Below are 18,815 nucleotides of genomic sequence, written 5' to 3' on the forward strand. Positions count from 1 at the left end.
TGCCAAACGATGTAGTAACACAAAGAGCCCAGCCGGGTAACACACAAGCATTACTTGTTTAGTCAATCCATTATATGCTCTTGGCAAAGACACCAGGATAACATAAACAAGTAAATCAAGTCAGACACAGCAGCACAAAAATGTAGGGTTTATTTTCAGATGTTTCATAATACTAACACACTGACATCTTCACATAAGATCTCACTGTAGCATTTGTGAAGTTAAATTTTGAACAAAAGTCAGGGTGACAAGTTTTTTGACAATGTTACCAGGCTTTGAGATGAGATACTCTCATTTTACAGTAGGGGATAGCTAAGCAGATATACAATTCTGAGATATTGCTTCATACTGGAAGACTAGGAAAGCAGCAAGCTGACCACAGGCTCCTGTGTTTGCAGTGTGCTCCTCCAGGTGCACCAGATGCCAATGATAATTAAATTTAAATTTACTACTTCCAAAAATGCTCCAAGTTGATTTTTTTCTTAAAGAAAGAAGACAGAAGTCCTCCTACACAAGGATTGATATGTCACAATGAAATTAAAATTTTTATAAAAACAGATCAAAAGTACAGTTAAATATGTTTATCTGCTCATATTAGTTCTTAATTACTCTGATCTCCTTACTCACATAGATGCTTTATTCCTATACGTCACAACAATTCAAGGAATTCAGATGTGCTATAGGAAACAGATGGAAAATGTAAAAAAACCCCTATTTTAAAAACACTAGAAATGCAAGGAAGATGAAACAACCAGGACATTACTAATAAGGCAACACAAGAAAATATTAAAGTACAAAATACTGCATTTTATTGATGTTTCAGTGAGATTGTTTAGTATATAGCTCAATGCTGTTAGTCCCCTGATATCAAAATTATTATCAAACAAAAATGGCATATCCTACTGCTTTAAAAAATGCAGCATATTTCCTTGATGCTTATAAAATCAAGAGCCGGAAATATGATCATTAAATAAATCCTATAACAAAATCTTAACATTTTAAAGGAATTAATCCAATCATTCACTATGTTTCCACGTTCCTGTTTACCTTGGATACTCAAGGTGCAAATGACACGTTGACAGACATTTGGCTTTTTTTTTTTTTTTCCCCAATGTGAAGCAGTGTAATTAGAGATGAAGACATGTTTCTTCATTAGCGGACTACTGTTTCACATAAAGCCAAGTACAGAAAGATTTCCATGTTTCCTTTGGTCTGACAATGACTGTTTGGTTTCTGTGCTTCAACAGTTTTGATAGTTCATCCTGCTAAATGACCTACAGGTCTGTGGATTAGTATTTTAATTTTCAGTTTATCAGAATGTAAGTCCAAGATGTTTAAGAAGGCTAACTATTTGGTAGCACAAACTCCGTTAAAACTTCTGAATTTCATCACACAGGATACATTTACTATACAGAATAAAATAAGAGGGGAAGGTTTGCAAATTTTTTTAATATTAACGGAAAACTGTTGCTCTGTGACTCAGATAGCAGGAAATGCAAATCCTCTGTCTCTCTCGAGCAGAATGGACATGCTGTAGCTCTGACCAAGCTCCTACATGGCAGAGCAACATTTATTAGAAGTACTCCAAAATTTTATTTAGAAACCTAATATGCTGAACACCAGTAGTTAGTTCATGTGCATCTTTAACAAAGAAAAAGAGACTGCAGACAGTGTTAGTTACAATGGTATCAAAGAAAAGGAAATTAAAACAAGATTTACATGATTCACTTGAAGAATAACGATCACTGAATTTCTGCTATACAAAGTGTACAGTGCTATTTTTAAAAATTAAATTTATGCTAGATTTTTTTAAATTTATGTGGAAAAGTACATTTATGACACTACTTTAAGTGGAAGGACTGGATTTGACAACTATATTTTATAGAGAGACATAAATAAATATGGCAAATGAGGATCATTCCTGGCTGGTTTGATCTGAGGAACAATCCATAGTTGTGAAGGAAATTAAGTAAGTGTACAGAGGAGGAAATTAAAGCCTGAAGATAAGAGTGTCAGAAAAGGACAATATGCTTATGCAACAATGGGGATCAGATTGACTATCAGCATCTGGAAACAGCAAGAGACTACCTTACGCAGTAAAAAAAGCCATCACAAATTCTCTCTCTCTTTCAAAAAACCAAAGCAGACAAAGACAAGCTCTTTTCAGACTTCTGTGTATATAGAATTTCAACGTAGGAGATACAAATTGGTTAAAATACTGCTAAGAATAGCACGAACAAGAAACAGTACTTCACTTATCACTTAATACAAGTTTCTACAGAAAAAAATCAGTCAAACATCCAGATCTTGCTGTATTCAAAGTATATATACATCTGGCAGTCCAAAAGTTACTTGTCTTGGATTTAATTTAAGCACCTTCATCACACAGTGTCCTTTACTACAAAACAGCCAAACATACGTTCATAACCCTAAAACTATTTTTATAATTAGCATGTTTTAAACGATTATGTCAGACAGGTGCACCCAAAGTTGTTTTTCTCTTTTAAAGATACGCAGTCTGCGTTAGTTACAGTAAACAGCTCTTGCATTACTGTCCATACATAATGCAGCAACTTGTTTTACAGGTCATTTATTTAAATGCTTTCACTTTTACAAAATACTTTAGAAAAAAAAAAAAAAAGAGGAAATTTGCACTTCAGTTTCTCATTTTTGAAACGTGCTACTTCATGAGATAACTACGCTCTCAACCCTCTGCCCTGCAAAGGAACTGCTTAGTTTTAGGGATTGTATCCCCATCAGCCCAAGGCCTGAACGTACATCATAGTAACACTTCACACAGCTGCAGTGCGACTTCTGAGGATCTCCAACTTCGCTTACAGCTGTTTAAGCCTCACAACACCCCTGTGAGGTAGGTACAGTAATATCCCCAATTGACAGAACCAAGACTTTTGTGTGTGTGGCACCATCACACGTAAGTGTTCACTGACCAACAAGAGCAGCCTCTGAGCCTGCAGCCTTGAAAAAAATAGCGTTCATGTTCCTGTGGTGCTTCAGGGAGCTAGACATCTGCACTGGCATTCTCCTTCAGGCCCCGGCTGGAGAAGGTTAAAGCAAAGTGCTAGGCAGATTGCTGCTCTGCCACCTCAGGCAGGTTGTCTTGGAGTGTTTATACAGGTGGCTGGACTGGCTGAACCGCTTGCCACACTTCAGGCAGGCGTAAGGCTTTTCTCCCGTATGGACACGGATGTGTTTCTTGCAGTCTGTCAAGGTCAAAAACGTCTTGCAGCAGATCTTGCAGGCATACTTGCGTGCGCCTTCTACAACCAAGACGTTGTGCTCAGATAAGGCCTTCTTGCATTTTGAAAGGACGTCTGCAGATGCCCTTGTCAGCTGTGGCGGACCAGGTTGCGATGGATGCCCGTTTTCAAAAGAAGTGGTCCCGTTCATGATCAGCTGGGAACTGGATGAGTTATCTTGCAGCTGGGAGCTCCTGACAGAGGTCACCACAGGCATTTTGGGGGCTATGCGGCGGTAGCCAGGAAAGCTGCTAGCTCCACCTCTTACTGAGCTCATCATTGCCCTTGACAGGGAGTGCAAGCCCAAGCCCGACCGTGGAAAATCCATGCCGAACTGTTCCGCTGCCCGATACCCAGAAGTCTGTACACAGGGGAGACCCATCACGTCCTGCATTGGTCTAACAAAATGAGAATCTGCAGGCTCACTAAATGGATTCTCAACATGAGAGACGGTGGCAGATGAATGGCCACCAGCAGGCCCCGACTCTGGACTCATGAGATAAGAAGCATCACTGTCCATCCTGCAGTCACTGGTGGTATTTGGAATGTTGTCATCACTGTTTTGACTAGCACCAAAACCACCACCTCTGCTTTTATTTAGAAAATTTGAGATACTGAAAGTAGATTTGTGTTCCAGGTTATTTGACACCTCCATAATATGGATGTCTCCCACCCTATCAGTGCTGGACTGTGGGTCAGAAAAGCTACGATCACTGCTCTCGGGACTCAGTTCTATCTTCTCTGCGCTCACTACTCCCCCTTCCACTTCAACAGACTCGCTGCCCTCTGCTTGGGAAGTGACATCGCTCACCTCGTCTTGAGGCTCTGGAGAACTCAAGGGTTCAGACTTCACCACCACCCTCATGTGCTCTTTTTCATTCAGACTGACCTCTGGATTTTCACATGGGAAGTTGTTCTTCTCAGAAGCAGCATCCTGGTCAAAGCTGGTTTCCACCTGCGTTGCCTGTGATGCCATGGACATTTGTGAAATGTTTCCTCCGCTGTTGTCAGACTGGCTGGGCACTTGAGCATCTTCCTGAGCACTGAAAGACTGATCAAACATAATAGTATTATCCTCCTGGTTATCAGCAACAGCATCGGCCTTAGAGTTGTCCACAATCTTCAGTGAATCTGGCGAGAAGAAATCTTCCCGTGAATGAACTACTGACTGCCCACTCTCTGCAGCCACATCAGAAACAGACTCATCCATGGTAGGCCTGATGCGCTGTCTGGCCCGATCTTCAGAAGACTGTTTACGTTTGTGGAGACGACGGATAGGAAAAGTAGTGCGCTGCTCAATGTTACTTCTCATCGAGGAGCTCATAGTATTTGGTTGTTCCTCTGTGTTCTGAGTGGAATTTAAGGCAGAGCTCACGATGCTCAGTCCAAGCTGCTGGAGCATGAAAGACCTCTGCATGCGTGCATTTTGCTCTTGAACTCTATCACTCGGTGGAGACATCGGCAGTGTCCTGGTAGTAAGGTAGTGTTTGCAGGCTTTAACAACAGAGTTCAAATGCAAGTGAGAAGCAGCCAGCAAGACATCCATAACATTGCTCTCCCCAAGCATTAGTGTGGAAGTATACATCATGTCTATCAGAGCAGCAAAAGCTTCTGCTGTCACCACTTCACTGTCCAGCTGAATCATATTCATAGTCTGATCTCCTTCCGCTACAGTAAATAGAGCTCGGAAATGTGTGCTACATGCTGCCAAAACAGAGCGATGGGCTTTGAAATGCCTGTTTCCCACCACAATGACACAGTCACAAAGCTGGCCATGAAGCCTCTGGTAGTTGAGCTGCTGAAAGATTTGCTCAAAGTGTCCTGGAAAATCCATGATCCTACAAAACAAAACAGAAGAAACTATAATATTAAAAATGGCTCAAGTCCTGGTCAGACCAAAGTGAAACCAGGTTTAAAAATGAAAGATGACAGATGAACAATAACTGATCTTAATCTGCCACTGCCACATTGGTAATGTATCAAAGCTGGCAATCTTGCAGAGCAGGATGTGGAAGAAAATACAGGTTCTGCCATGGAGCTGACCTAGTGTAACAGTCACCTCAGCATCAGACGTGTCACAGGCAGCTCTGCTGCAAACTGAATAACGCAGGTCATTTCACCTCTGTTAGCTCCTGTCCAAACTCAAACACACTCTTTAGTAGAACATTTAATCCTGGTTTTTAAAAAAATCTAACTGTGAATAATCTACTGCAACCTTTGATAAATTGCTCACGTTACTAGATAACCTCCCACTGAAAAGTCTGAACTTTAATTCTCATCTCATTTAATCCAGCTTCACCTTCTGCAAATGACTTTCTGCACAGTTTTTCAGCTACTGTGCAGAACTGTCACTCGAGTATCTGCTTTCAACACAGAAACACAGAAAAGAGTTAATGGAAAAGAAGGGAGACACTTCTGCACTGGAACAAGTGGTCAGCTCTTATTTCAAGCTGCCACCTTTAGCTATCAGAATTGCAATACAGTTTTCTTATTCACTATAGTTTATCAGCTGGGATGTACTGAAAGTCTTCTGTTTTTCGCACAAAATAAATAAAATGGTAGTAAGATAGAAAAGTTTGCCAACTGTAAGAGCCATCTCTCTACTTGCTATTCCTTATAAACCTTCTTGGTCCATAAGGAAGTTATAGGAAGCTTTTGACAATATGGGGCACTACTCAACAAGACAACTAGACAAACTCAGGGGTGTTTTCTTCTTAAATTTCCATTAACATAATCTAAGTAAAATCTTAGTAGACTCACCTAAAGACTAAATAGGCGACTTTTGGTGATATGTTTATTTTTTCTCATGACAAATCAAAAAGTATAAGATTTGGGGAACAGAAAGGTTGCATGTATAGGACATACACAGACATTTTTGTGTTCACGTTTATTTTTGAATAGCAGTACCACAGTATCGTGTGAGGCATGAAGACTGTAAAGCAGCTAAAATAAAAGGTCGCACAGAAAGAATTATACTTTTGAAGAGGGATCAAATATGAGTCTGCCGATTTAGAAATTCTGTCCTCAAATGCACAAACGTTGTGAGCAAACCATATGCTGCATTTGCATATGTGTATAGTCACAAGCTATATGAGTAAGTTGCATACAAAGCTTCCCATAGTCACGCTTGACCAGTAAAGTTTGCTCAGAAATAACGCTTGTATTTCAAACTCTTCGCAGGTGTCTCACTTTATGCAATGCCTTTGCTCAGAAGGTATGCTCAGGCCAGACAGAGCAGCTGCCAAGAACACCCATTCATTCAGAGGAAAATGGGTACAGTTGTTGATGTAGATTGTTAATTGCTTTGGAATTTTTTTCACCTGGATGGACAGAGATTAACTATTTACTTGGAAGGATCAGCAGAAAAAGCAAAACCTCACATATGCAAAGAGCAACTCCTGAGATCGCAGGCATGGAGGAGCAGTGGCACGTGGCCACAAAAGCTCCCTCAGCCTGCAGCAGCTCAAAGCTCTGTGCTCTCCTTTGCTGCAAGGCAGAAGGCAGTAAGGGAGGCAGGGCAGACTGGGGACTACCATCTTCAAGACACACACTGCTGTAAAACCATGCTGGTAAAGGCCAAAAAGCCAAACAATACACAGAAGATCACCGATAGATTTACACACTTACACATACATAAGCAGGCAGCTGTAGAATTATAAAGATCTGTGGGCTTCCGGCAGCAGCTCAGCTTAAACTAGGAAAGTACATCTGCAATGTTCCCCAGCCTTGGATTATCACCATTAACATGTCAAGGGAAAGCGGAAGGGTTCTTGATTCTCTTTTATAAAGAATACACTTCTTTTGAGTTAGTTCAGGAGCCATTCTGCAAGCAGCATGAGATTAGGTTTCTCATTAGGAAATGAAGTTGACACATACTCTGTGTGCCCTCGCTCCCTGCGCAATAACCCTGCTTGCTCCCACTCCACACCCCATCAGACCAAATCCCCCCAGATCCCAGAGGAAGCTCAGGCTGGGCCTGGGGCTGAGCGAGGTTTCCCAGTCGTACCATCCACTGGCAGAGCAGAACAAGCACGAGCTGAACACATGGTGGGTTCTCCATCCAGCGAGGGTACAAACCTACGCCTGCCTTTTCTATTAGGCCCACAGCTATAAACCATGTTGGACTTAAAATAGTAGTCATCTAGTAGTCTCATCAGTCAAACTTGCCAGTGTCTCCAATAGTTACGGAAGGGATGGGCAGAATAATTGTGTTCTATAACACAATTATTCTTGTCATTAAATAACAAAGTTCTGCATTGTCAGGGAGACTACAGACAGCTTCAGGGTAGGGAGGCCCTAGATGCAGATGCTCTCAGTTTTTAGCATGTTTTGAGGCTACTACAGACACTACTGTGTGATGAACAGCTACCGTTTTCTGATTCCCAGGTTTATGAAATCCCTTAGGGGACAACCTGGACAAATGGACCTCCTCAAATGTGCGGCTTTTGCTGCACTTGGACTAACATCGGGCGACATAAAAGAAAAGGAATTGGTAGTACAGTAGGAAAAGAGATCTGAATTCGTGCCAGAAGAGGTGGCAAACTAACATAAAAGCACAAAGACTAAAACCATTAGGTCACAAAAAATCTCAGTAAACAGCCCCTGCCTGCCTCAGCTGCCAGGCTGGAGCTAATCTAAGAGCAGCTGCTGTTCTCCAGCCAAGAGGCAGCTGGCATTCACCCACCTCCTCCTTCTCTAAGGCACATGACACACACTTTGCAGGTCTTTGCTGCAGAAAGATTTTACCACCTAGTTCGCGGACAAAGAACCTTGCCCCTCTCCAAAGGATACAGGCTGGCAAAGAACCACAGTTTTACCTAAATGCTGAAAAGCAAAAAATTCTGCTGGCAAAAATCTGTTGCCTCCAACCATAATTGGTTCCTGTGTATTTTAAAAAGAAGAAATAAATAAATTATAGTTCATGCCTTCCAGCAATGGTGAGTGTCCAGGCTTATTGGCAGCATTCAAAAATCCCCTAATTTGGCAGCACTAAGGCTACGATTCCTGAATGCCTGAAATAAGCATCGTAATGAGATTTAATTGAGTACTGTGTCACAGTCCTCCTTATCTCTATAAATGAAGTTATGTAATAAAACAGAAGAATTTGATTTTGCCCCTTTTTAAAATAAGAAATAGGAATACAGATGATAGGTGATTTTATTTATCTTTCACTAAGAATGTGTATTTGACAGTAAAAATAAGATGACATTTTCAAACAAAAAAAAAGTTAAGACAAACTTTGGAATTGCACAGTTTTTATTTCTACACATTTTCTCCAAGAGAAGTACAACACAAGGAGGAGTGAAGAGATGCTTCCTGGTGGTAGTAGGAGGAGGGAGGAACAAAGGAGCAGACCCTGAAACTCACTGACCTCAGGTAGCAGGACAAAAGGAAGACGGGGAGGCTGTGACAAGAGCCACAAGTCCCAGCAAGAAGTGTCTGGAATGTGGCAAAGGCCAAGGCTGCTTTGTGAGCAGTGCTGCTACATCGCTGTCTTGCCTTTTCTGCTCAGGCACACCTGGTTAAACTCATGCCCTGCTTTGTCCCCACATACCCCAGGGACAATCTCCTCTGTAAGGAATGTTCCTCTCCAGCTAGGCATCTCTGGGAAGTTGAGAGGGGATTGCCAAATAATTCTTCATTTATCTTCTTTTGCTCGCCTCTGAGATGGGCCAAGTGTTACGCCAGAGTTAATGCTCTATCCTTAGCTTCACGGGACTAAAACACAGGATCTAGGGGAGGAGATGGGGACAGGGGGGCAACAGTTGCCAGAGCAACAAAGAAACTCTCGCTCCATTTAGAGTAGCATCACTATAGCATCAGTGTGCTCTTGGGGGGCCTAGATGTTTGTCGACTTTCTTTTCACTTTACTCCCCAGTCAAGAGTGACAGCTCCAAGGAACCATTTCACAGTTCTACAGCTATATGCAGGGCTAAACTGCACAGTGTAAAACACTACAGCCCACTGGAAAATGCCAGGCACCTACCACACCAGGAGAGGCAAGGGATCTCCTTTCCCTGAGGACCAGAACTAGACGACACCTTGGTATTAACTACAGTGACTTTCCAAAATGCAGCAGTGCTGAACCGTTAGTACCACCACCGACAGCTAAGATGGGAGCACTTTGTTGTGCCCCACCTGCAACCAAGAACGAAATCGTTCCACTTGTACCTTTTTTGCAGAAAGCACAGAGACTGCTCCAGCTTCAAGGGTTGTCAGAAGCAAGCTGTTCACAAGCACCCCAACAGTTCCCAGTCTGTGCACTGCTTTAGGTCATTTTAGGAAACACACTGTAGAAGATAAAAAATACTTGAGAGCTCATGCATTGCCTTTATCAAGCCAATCCCAGCAGGTGGTATGCTTCAGCAGGGTATGTAATAACACATTCGAGCCAATGCCCAGAGAAGACTGGAGGTGGAAAACACCAAACAACATGAGGACAGGGTCTCACATCAGTAAAAAGATTGAGCTGGACTCCAGAAAGGAAGATGGGTTACAGCTATGGTCCAAGGTATTTCTGCCCAGGCAGCAATATGTATTTGAACCACAGAAAACAGGCAAGAGTCATTGTTTTGAGCAATGATTTGGGATTTCAGAATTCAGAGAGAGTCCTTGCTTACAGTCACCAAAAGTGATTGCATCCTTCATGTACCTCGAACAAGACAAACCCCAGTTTTGCTTCAAGTAATATTAATTTGGCTTGGTATTTAACTTTTACTACACCGTAAGGGCTAAAGTCCTTGAACCAGAATGAAAAACACAGGCCCCACAGTGAAGCTGAGATCTCATACAAGATCAACTGAAAATTATAAAACTCGATTTCAGTTGTATATACTGCATACTACCCACATACCACATTCGTTGACATATCAGCTACTTCAGGTTACTAAATACATGCAATGCATCTAAGTCGATACCAAAATATATGAGTGGTGTATTTCTAGATACGCACATTCAGTCTGTCTTCCCCTCCTGCTTCAGTGATACCTCGCCTTTCAGCAACAGCTGGCCGTAAGGACTCCCCTGAACCACCCGTGGGCTGCACATCCCCATCATTCCCCTATCAAATGACCCAACATCTCCAGCATCTGATGGGTGGCATCCCATCACATGCTGTGTGAATGCCTATTCGGATGATGGACAGTGATGCTCCCAACTGAATAGCAAGTGGTTTCAGTAGCCAGTCTCTGCAGCCTTCAGGAGGCTCACAGCCAGCTCCAGTTCACATCCTGGGGACCCAGGGAATGTTAGATGAAATCTTCCGCTGAATCAGAACCAGTCAGTGGGACTCAGGGGGGACATCAGTGGTACAAACAGCAGACACTGAGTCCAACAGCCTTTTGGAGAGCAGCAGGAAAGATAACAGCTTAGCTTTATAATCAAACAAATGACCACAAGTGAAAAGAAACTATACCAAATTGTTTAGCTACAAGTAGTTTTACTATAAATACAAATAGTCAGAGCCAGGAAAATTCTAAGGGCAAGCAAAGAAAAACCATCTACGAAATCCTGACTGGAAAACAACTGTTCTACATGTCCCTGGACCAAGGCCTATGAAATGAAACCAGCAGGGTCAGAATCAAAGAAACACTCCTTCACATAACGCAGTAAAGCTATAGAACTCCCTGCCATGGGCAAGTACACAGGAATTCAACAGCCATTACATAGATTCATCAAAAAAACCAGAACAATTGAGAGCTATTAAATATTCAGATGCCACCTCTATCTGGGGAAGGCATTAAACCACAGGTCACTGGAGGTGTACCTTTACATGCACTTACCTCTCTGACTTTCAATTTTACAGCTTTCTTTGGTATTTTCAGAAGACTTTTAGGAGAACTATGGATTTTTTTAATGTAAGATTGATTTAGTAGAAATTAATAAGGAAGCATTTTCTTCCTAGCATTTTGATTACACGCTTAAAAAGATAATTAACCTTTGAATAGAAAGTGTGCTCAGTAGATATTTAAATACTTAACCTGCCTCTTCACTGCTAGAGGAAAACATACCAGTGCAGATCCAACAGCCCAAGAGAGGCAAGGCTGCTCCTGCTAAACATCCCCACATCCCAGCAGGAGAGTGGGAGATGTATTCGCAGCAGGCACCAGCGCACAGAGCACACATATATGCAACGACACTCAGCACTCACACAAACACAGGTAGCACCAGAGGCCTCATCCTCCTCCCCTCTCTGGATGGGCAAGATGGAAGTCCACCAGCAAGAACAGGCATACAGGCGTACAAGGCGGACCCCTCCAGCAGCTGGCTCTCCCAGTAGCTGTCCCCTGGGTCCCAGTCTCCCCATCCTCAGTCTGCAGACATACAAGTCCCTGAGGCCACAGCCTGGCTCCAGTTGCTAGTACAGACTGTCACAGGTACACGGAGCCAACTGGGACTCCCCTGGTCCCACATCTGACCCTGCCATGTTCTTGCCCCTATAGACACAAGCACTCTCACACCAGAGCTGCCCTTAAGGACCCACAGACCCCCTTGCTCCCAGGTCACTTCACCAGCTCATGCAGTTGATCTTCGCTCACCTGCGCTTGCTCCAATGTGTCCTGTGGCTGCACTCACAACAACCAGAGAGCTCTCACCCAGGACAGAGCCAAAATGGAATTTAATAAGGAGCAGGACACACAGCGCTGATCAGGTGTGGGGCATGGCCAGGCAAGCGCAGTGACCAGCCAACTGCCTACATGCAGCCAGCCCTTTTCATCCCTTACCCCTCTATATTTCAACACTTGTTCCTCCCCAAATCCCCTAAACTCCTCCCTTGCCCCACTTTTGGTTCCTCCCCTAAACATCGCATAGGAAGTCCTGTGGGATCCCAAACTGGTTTTCCCCTGCAGCCCACACTGTGGGCAGCAATACCCTTAGTATGACGAGACACTGGGCAGAGGCTCTGGGGGGACTGCCCTGGAGAGGGTGCTCCTTTCTCGGGGTCCTTGGTTTGGGTTCCCACCTGTGCCCCTGTGCTCCTCTGGGGCTGCGGAGATGGGCCAGCTCCAGGGAAAGGATTGGGAGCAGCTTCGCAGGGTACTGTTTGGGCTCCCCCTCCTGCCATAGCCTCTCCAGGCTCCCTTGGGGCTGTGCAGAGGAGCTTGATCACATAACTGAACATTCACAGCGGCACATAGTAAAATATTCCTCATACATGTGGATGAAGATAAGGCTTTAATTTCTTAAACTAAGCCTTTCATATTAAGAAAGCATCAGGATTAAAAATACCTAATCAGAAGGTTGATGTGCAAGTGTTTTGGAATTCTAGGAAAAAAGACCTGCAATTTACAATGACACAGCCAGTTTATTAATTTCCCATTGGCTATTAACCTCAGAGTCTCCGTCAACTCCAACCAAATTTAACAAAAAGGAGATGAGATACTGAATTCCTACATTTTTTGTTGAAGTTCATGTCTGGTTACAGAAGAAGCCAAATTTATAAGGACTACTTCTCACAGAGTCATAATTAATTCCCTTATTCTCTTAAACAACACAAAACACCCAAAACCAAAACAAGCCAGCTGGCCAGTCTGCACACACAGCTACGAATGAGGCATTCATGCAGCCATCTACGCAGCCAGGCAGGTAGGAAACACAAGGGACAGCTGGTAACAATCACGTAGCAGGAGAAGGGACACTATGGATTTTTCCATAGGAATTCAGGTTTTATTAGCACATATTTCTACTACTCGTAACGGTAATAATTTCTTCATACAGTTTCTTTCTATTTCTTGAATGGTTACCATTGGTAATACTATGTAGACTTACAGCCCCTTTTTCCATCAAATTCCTCTGCTCTAATACTTAAGCGGCAGCAAGATGGGACAAAGCAAGTACACTGGCACTGAAACTACTGCAGAATCAAAAAATTTTCCCTTGCTTCTCTGAAAAAAAGTTAAAGTTAACTCACTATAAAATAGTGTGAAAAATAAGGAACCTGAATAATGATCTATGTAAAATTTTATTACTATGTCCAATAATAAAGGACACAGTTTAGATTACACTGCAATCCTGAGCCACTGTCAAGCAAACATACATAGTCAAAAAAAAAAAGCAACCTCAAGTTCCCCCTAAAGAAGCTTTTAAAAATTTTGCAAAGCAATTGATTTTGTTACTAAAACCAACAACAAAAGCTGCCTCAACTACATCATTCAGCAGAACAGTATCAGAATAAATCTCACATACCAATACACTACTGAAAACTTTAGAGTAGGTACTTGCTTTTTTCCTTATCAGATAAATGAAGGACAATTTATTACCTGCACCTCAAACCCCACTCCCAACAATCTGTATTTAAATGCATTTTATATTCTAGGTACTAAGCCTGCAGGAATCCCTGGCACATAGCCAAAACTTGAAAGTGTGCCAATATAAGATTAATAACTGTTTGCCTTTTAGCTTAAATTACATTTTACAAAAGATTGTAATACACTTGTACTGTGCTTAACCATTGTGCTTGAAATAATACATCTCATAAAAAGCTCCCCTGAAGCCTGAAATACAAACATAAATCTAGATAGGAGTCAGTGATACAAGTGTTATTTTAGAAAACACTTTGTACTACCAGTTTTGTTGGTTTTTTAGCAAGTCAGCAGGACGGTGGGAGGGTAGAGGCAGGACGAAATGGAAGTCTTCACTTTCTTTGACATCTTCAGCAAGTTTTGACACTTTGAAACATGGAGGGTGTGTGTTCTCTGCTCTGAGAGTGTTTTCAAACTTAGCATATAGTGGAATTTTAGTTAACAGTAGTTGAAATGATTCTGGATTTGCCCCATACAACTGAAGTAGACTCCAATGTTATATCACTTTCGTGTATGCAACAATACAATGAGTGCCAGCCATGAAAGGCATTGTGTGTGTGTGTGTGTATGTGTGTGTGTGTGTGACTTTCATGACTGATAGTTGAGCTTACAACATCTGATTTGAGGTGTTTCCTTAGCCAGGTTTTGTATACAGTTCAACTCACACAGTTTATCTTCCTGTTGTCAGCGAAGATGAATTACAACTTGCCTAAGAATCAGAAAGGATAAACTGCACTGCAAACACTGCTGCTGGTTGCATCAGCCTTCCAGAGAAGAGTAAGAGATTAGGATATGGCTTAGTATTTTCTGATCATCTGAAAGGTACCGCATAATAGACAGTCCAACCCATGGCAACACCAACTCATTAACAAACAGTAACAGCACAGCCTGCCAACTGCAAAGAGCATCTTTGAAAGGAGCAACAAAAAGCTTCCTAAAAAAAAAGGCTAGTTTTTTCTTAGACACTCTTAGTTATCTGAAGAAACAGATACTACCTGTGACATGGCCATCCTCCTGCTTCCTGACGTTTCCACCTCACCTCCTCCCAGCCCTGTGATTCATCTCTCGGTCTCTCAGTTGGATCCTGCAGCACAGTGTGATACTTCAGAGGAAGACACGCAGGAGGAGACTGAAATGTGACACTCCTGCATTTTGATGTGCCATCTCAGCTTGTCACCAGGGGGGTTCTTTGTTGTGATTCTACTGTTTAACACACCTGTACTGCTGCATATTCTGAACAGACTGAACACTGTTGCCTTGTAATTCCTGGCTAACCCCTTCATTGTTTGGGCTTGAAGGTCAGTACCATAGCTTTCACAGGCGTCAGTCTCTCTCAGAAGGGTTGACTATGCTTTTCTGGTCAACTTACCAATAAAACACTAGGCTTTTGTATCAATAGAAAACAGGAAAAGAAGATCATGGATTCTATTCTTGATCTTAGGAAGCTATAAAACTGTATCTAGATAGGAGAAAACAGCTGTTCCCATGAGCACAACAGTTTTTTAGGCATTGCACAGTGAAACACGTGAGGAAAGCTGTTTGGGCAGTATCACTATTTGATTTATTTACAAAGGGAAAAGCAGAGAATGCTGCTATACAGAACTGGCAGTAAAGCCATTTAAGGGCATGGGAAGACAAACTGCCATCAGTGAGGATTGATCTGAACTCACAGTTACGTTACCAGTTCAGAAAACCTCTCCTGAGGTTCATGGTACCATGGCAGTCTCTGTCACTGCCATCGTCCTTCAAGAAGAATGCCCAATGCTGCAAAGGAAACTCAGTTGCCAGCTTCTCCTGCCTACCATCACCCCCAGGTCATGAATCAAACCACAAACACCACCCAGAACCAAAGGTCTACAGGCAAGGATCCCATAGGAAAGGGCAGGCACAGACAGCTTGGTGCCAGCATGATGTCTTCTTGCTCAATATGGCAATCATTTCTAAATCTAGCTCAACTTCACTGTTTACCAGAGATTTAAGAATTTTAAACAATGCCATCCAACCACCTTCCTTGGTGATTCCTTTGCCTAAGCTTTTAACCGCAGTGAAACTAGGGTTAACTGCATAATGAATAAATCTACTTTTGCCAGGAAGTGGTTTAGATTGAAGCAACACCACCACCACCACAATGGATTATTAGTATTACACATCTTCAGCCTAAGCAAATAACTATGTCCACATAACTGATTCAGCAGATTACTACTGTATTTCAAATGAAAACTGCTGAATTGTCTGCTTCTGATCTTCCAAAACTCATTTCAAAAACTCATCTTCTAACATTATTTTACCCTCAGAAGGGAAAAAAATCTACATGGATGTATTGCACGGTTCTGTCTGTTTTGGCATTGTGGTGGGTTGATCAGACACCCACCCAGCTGCTCTCTCACCCCCCCTCCTTAGCAAGATGGGGGAGAAAGTAAGATGAAAAGCTTGTGGGCTGAAGTAAGGACAGGGAGATCATTCACCAACCACCATCTGAAACACTCGACTTGGGGCAGATTAATTTAATTTACTGCCAATAAATAACAGAATAGGATAGAAAGAAAGAACAATAAAACTAAAAACACCTTCCCCCCACCCCTCTTCCTTCTCCCCAGGCTCAACTTCACTCCCAACTCTTCTACCTCCTGTCCCCAAGCAGCACAGGGGGATAGATAACGGAGGTTGCGGTCAGTTCATAACACTTCCTCTCTGCTGCTCCTACTTCCTCACACCCTTCCCCTGCTCCAGCATGGGGTCCCTCCCACAGGAGACACTCCTTCACGAACCTCTCCAACATGGGTCCTTCCCATGGGCTGCAGTTCTTCACAAACTGCTCCAGCGTGGGTCCTTTCCACAGCGTGCAGTCCTTCAGGAGCACAATGCTCCAGCGTGGGTTCCCCATGGGGTCACAAGTCCTGCCAGAAAACCTGCTCCAGTGTGGGCTCCTCTCTCCAAGGGGCTGCAGGTCCTGCCAGCAGCCTGCTCCATGGGCTCTCCACAGGCTGCAGCTTCCTCCAGGGCACATCCACCTGCTCCAGCGTAGACCTCCCTGGGCTGCAAGGGGACAGCCTGCCTCGCCGTGGTCTTCCCCATGGGCTGCAGGGGAATCTCTGCTCTGGTGCCTGCAGCACCCCCCCACCCTCCTTCTTCACTAACCTGGGGGTCTGCAGAGCTGTTTCTCTCACATTTTCTCACTCCTCTCTCCCAGCTGCTGTTGCACAGCATTTTCTACCCTTTCTTAAATACGTTATCAGAGAGGTGCTATCACCATTGCTGACTGGCTCGGCCTTGGCCAACGCTGGGTCCATCTTGGAGCTGGCTGAAACAGGCTCCATCTGATATGGGGCAGCTTCTCATATCTTCTCACAGAAGCCACCCCTGCAGCCCCCCGCTACCAAAGCCTTGCCACGAAACCCAATAGAAGCATGTACTAATGAAGAATTAAAAAGAACACATTGCCTTAATTACTGTTTAAAAGTCACACTAGAAGGTAACAATCTACATTATTTGAATGTATTATGCTGAATTAACTGAAGTCCTTCTGAGTAATTTTTGAAAGGTGGAGGAAGAAATTAATCAGCTTTTTTCAGTTCAAAGATGGTAACTTCCTTCTCTGTTTTCACACAGACACCGCTCCAGGTCTACCTTTTCTTTATAACATGGGTTTACAGCAGAGTTTGCCTTTGTTAGCACAACCATAAGAAAAAACAGCAGCTAGTGAGGTCAATACCACAGACGTACCACATACATTCCACAGAAGCAGCTGGTGTGCATGCAGCTTTTGTACACCAACAGTACATGTAACACCTCTTCACCTTTATGCTGTCCTCCACAAGATGAACTACGACTCAATAGTTACACCAAGTACGACAAAGTAAAACCTAATTTATAACTTGTCACCTGAAGGTATGTTTCTCTGAAAATTCCAGAATGTTAAAGTAACTGACAAATAGGAAAGGCTGTTGTTCCCGTGCTCATTCCTGAATGCACTGAAAGGTACTGTCCTGAAGAATGGAGTCATGCCTTTTTTTCTTTTTTACATTGCCTGGAATATCCAAGTTTTATGTCCCCCTCAAGACTCAAGATAGCATCTACGCCTCGTCCTTCCATCATCAGCAGTTAAAAATGCATCCACGTGTTTTAGTTTTGCGTCTTACGGAGACATCGCCACACGCCCAACGAAAAGGCTCTCCAGGTCACAAGCAGCCTCTCACACTCGGCAACACAGCTTCGTCCGTCTTGCCCAGGTCAGAACCAAATGCTTTTCCAGCAGTCCCGGGGCAGAGGCCAAGTGCCAGCTTCGTTCCACCGGACCCCGACAGGAAGAACCGCCGCAGGGGGCTCCGCGTCCCCGCAGGCCCACGGAAACGTCGAGCTTCCCCAGTGGATGGAAACCCCCACCGAGGACGGGGACCGTGTTCCGCCCTACGGCTTCTTCTCAAGGAGAATAGAACCGCGTTCCCCGGCCAGCCGCAGTCCTCCACGCCGCCGGTACCGATCTCCATCCCCTCCCCACCGGCAAAACTCCGACGACCGCACTCTCCCCGCAGGCACCGTGACCGGTTCCCCACCCGCCCCTCACCACCTTCCACGCCCCGCTCCTCCGTTTTCCCGTGGGGCTTCCAAATAACCCGGAGGGGTCACTTGCGGCGGACACCGGGGAAGGGGCGGACGACCCGGAGCTCTCAGCCCCGCCCGCACACGTCGCCCGCACACGTCACCCACCGCCGCCCCGCGCGCCCCCGCCGGCGCGCTCCCGGTTCCCGTTACCCCCTTCCCCCCGCCCCTACCCCCGGCCGCCGCCGGCCGCCGCCCGCCGCCGCCGCTCACCTACGGTACGCCGCCCACCACCGCTCTCCGTGCGGGAAGGGCCGCGGCGGGAAGGGAAAGGAAGGGAAGGGAAGGGAAGGGAATGGCCGGTCGCGGCCGTCGTCCTCGGCCCTGCGGCCCCGTCCCCCGCTCCGCCCCTACGGGCCCTGCGCTGCGGCGGCGGCGGCAGGCGCCGGAAGTGATGCCATGGCGCAGTGACCCACTAGCCAGAAGTGGGCCCGCCCACTGCGCCCGCCAACCAATCGGCGGCCTACGTTACTGAGCTACAGCGGCACGGCCCTATCCTCTCTCTCCCCCCACCCTCCCAACCCCACCACTCGGCAATAAGCACAGCCGTGATTGGGCGGGTGCCGCTTTCCGCCGGGGGGGGATGGAGGGGCGCCCTCCGCCGGCCAGGCCAGGCCGCGCGTCCGGGTATGGCGGCTGCAGCGGAGCGGGCCTGGTG

At 44.7% G+C, this 18,815-nt stretch overlaps 1 protein-coding gene across 4 annotated transcripts; it reads right to left on the reverse strand.

The window, feature by feature from the left end:
- Positions 1 to 3: 3 nt before the first annotated feature.
- Positions 4 to 18,524, reverse strand: ZBTB5 (zinc finger and BTB domain containing 5). 4 transcript variants are annotated; one of them, XM_075021835.1, is made up of 3 exons: positions 16,327 to 18,308; positions 14,554 to 14,642; positions 4 to 5,095 (listed from the first exon to the last, which is right to left on the reverse strand). In XM_075021835.1, exons 1-3 carry the CDS (start codon positions 16,348 to 16,350, stop codon positions 3,067 to 3,069), a joined length of 2,142 nt encoding a protein of 713 aa, XP_074877936.1. In that variant the 5' UTR covers positions 16,351 to 18,308; the 3' UTR covers positions 4 to 3,066. The 4 variants fall into 4 exon arrangements, with proteins under 4 accessions (XP_074877936.1, XP_074877935.1, XP_074877938.1 ...); XM_075021834.1 differs by lacking the exon at positions 14,554 to 14,642; XM_075021837.1 differs by lacking the exons at positions 14,554 to 14,642; positions 16,327 to 18,308 and adding an exon at positions 9,429 to 12,000.
- Positions 18,525 to 18,815: the final 291 nt, after the last annotated feature.

Source organism: Buteo buteo, chromosome Z, assembly GCF_964188355.1.
Source record: "Buteo buteo chromosome Z, bButBut1.hap1.1, whole genome shotgun sequence".
NCBI classification, from domain to species: domain Eukaryota; kingdom Metazoa; phylum Chordata; class Aves; order Accipitriformes; family Accipitridae; genus Buteo; species Buteo buteo.

Excerpts from the sequence above, each read along its gene's own strand:
- ZBTB5 (XM_075021834.1), bottom strand. The coding sequence starts at position 16,565 with ATGTGCCCTGGAGGAAGCTGCAGCCTGTGGAGAGCCCATGGAGCAGGC. Across the intron at positions 5,096-16,326 it reads GAAGGACCCATGTTGGAGAG|GATCATGGATTTTCCAGGAC; the intron begins GTTCGTGAAGGA and ends TTTGTTTTGTAG.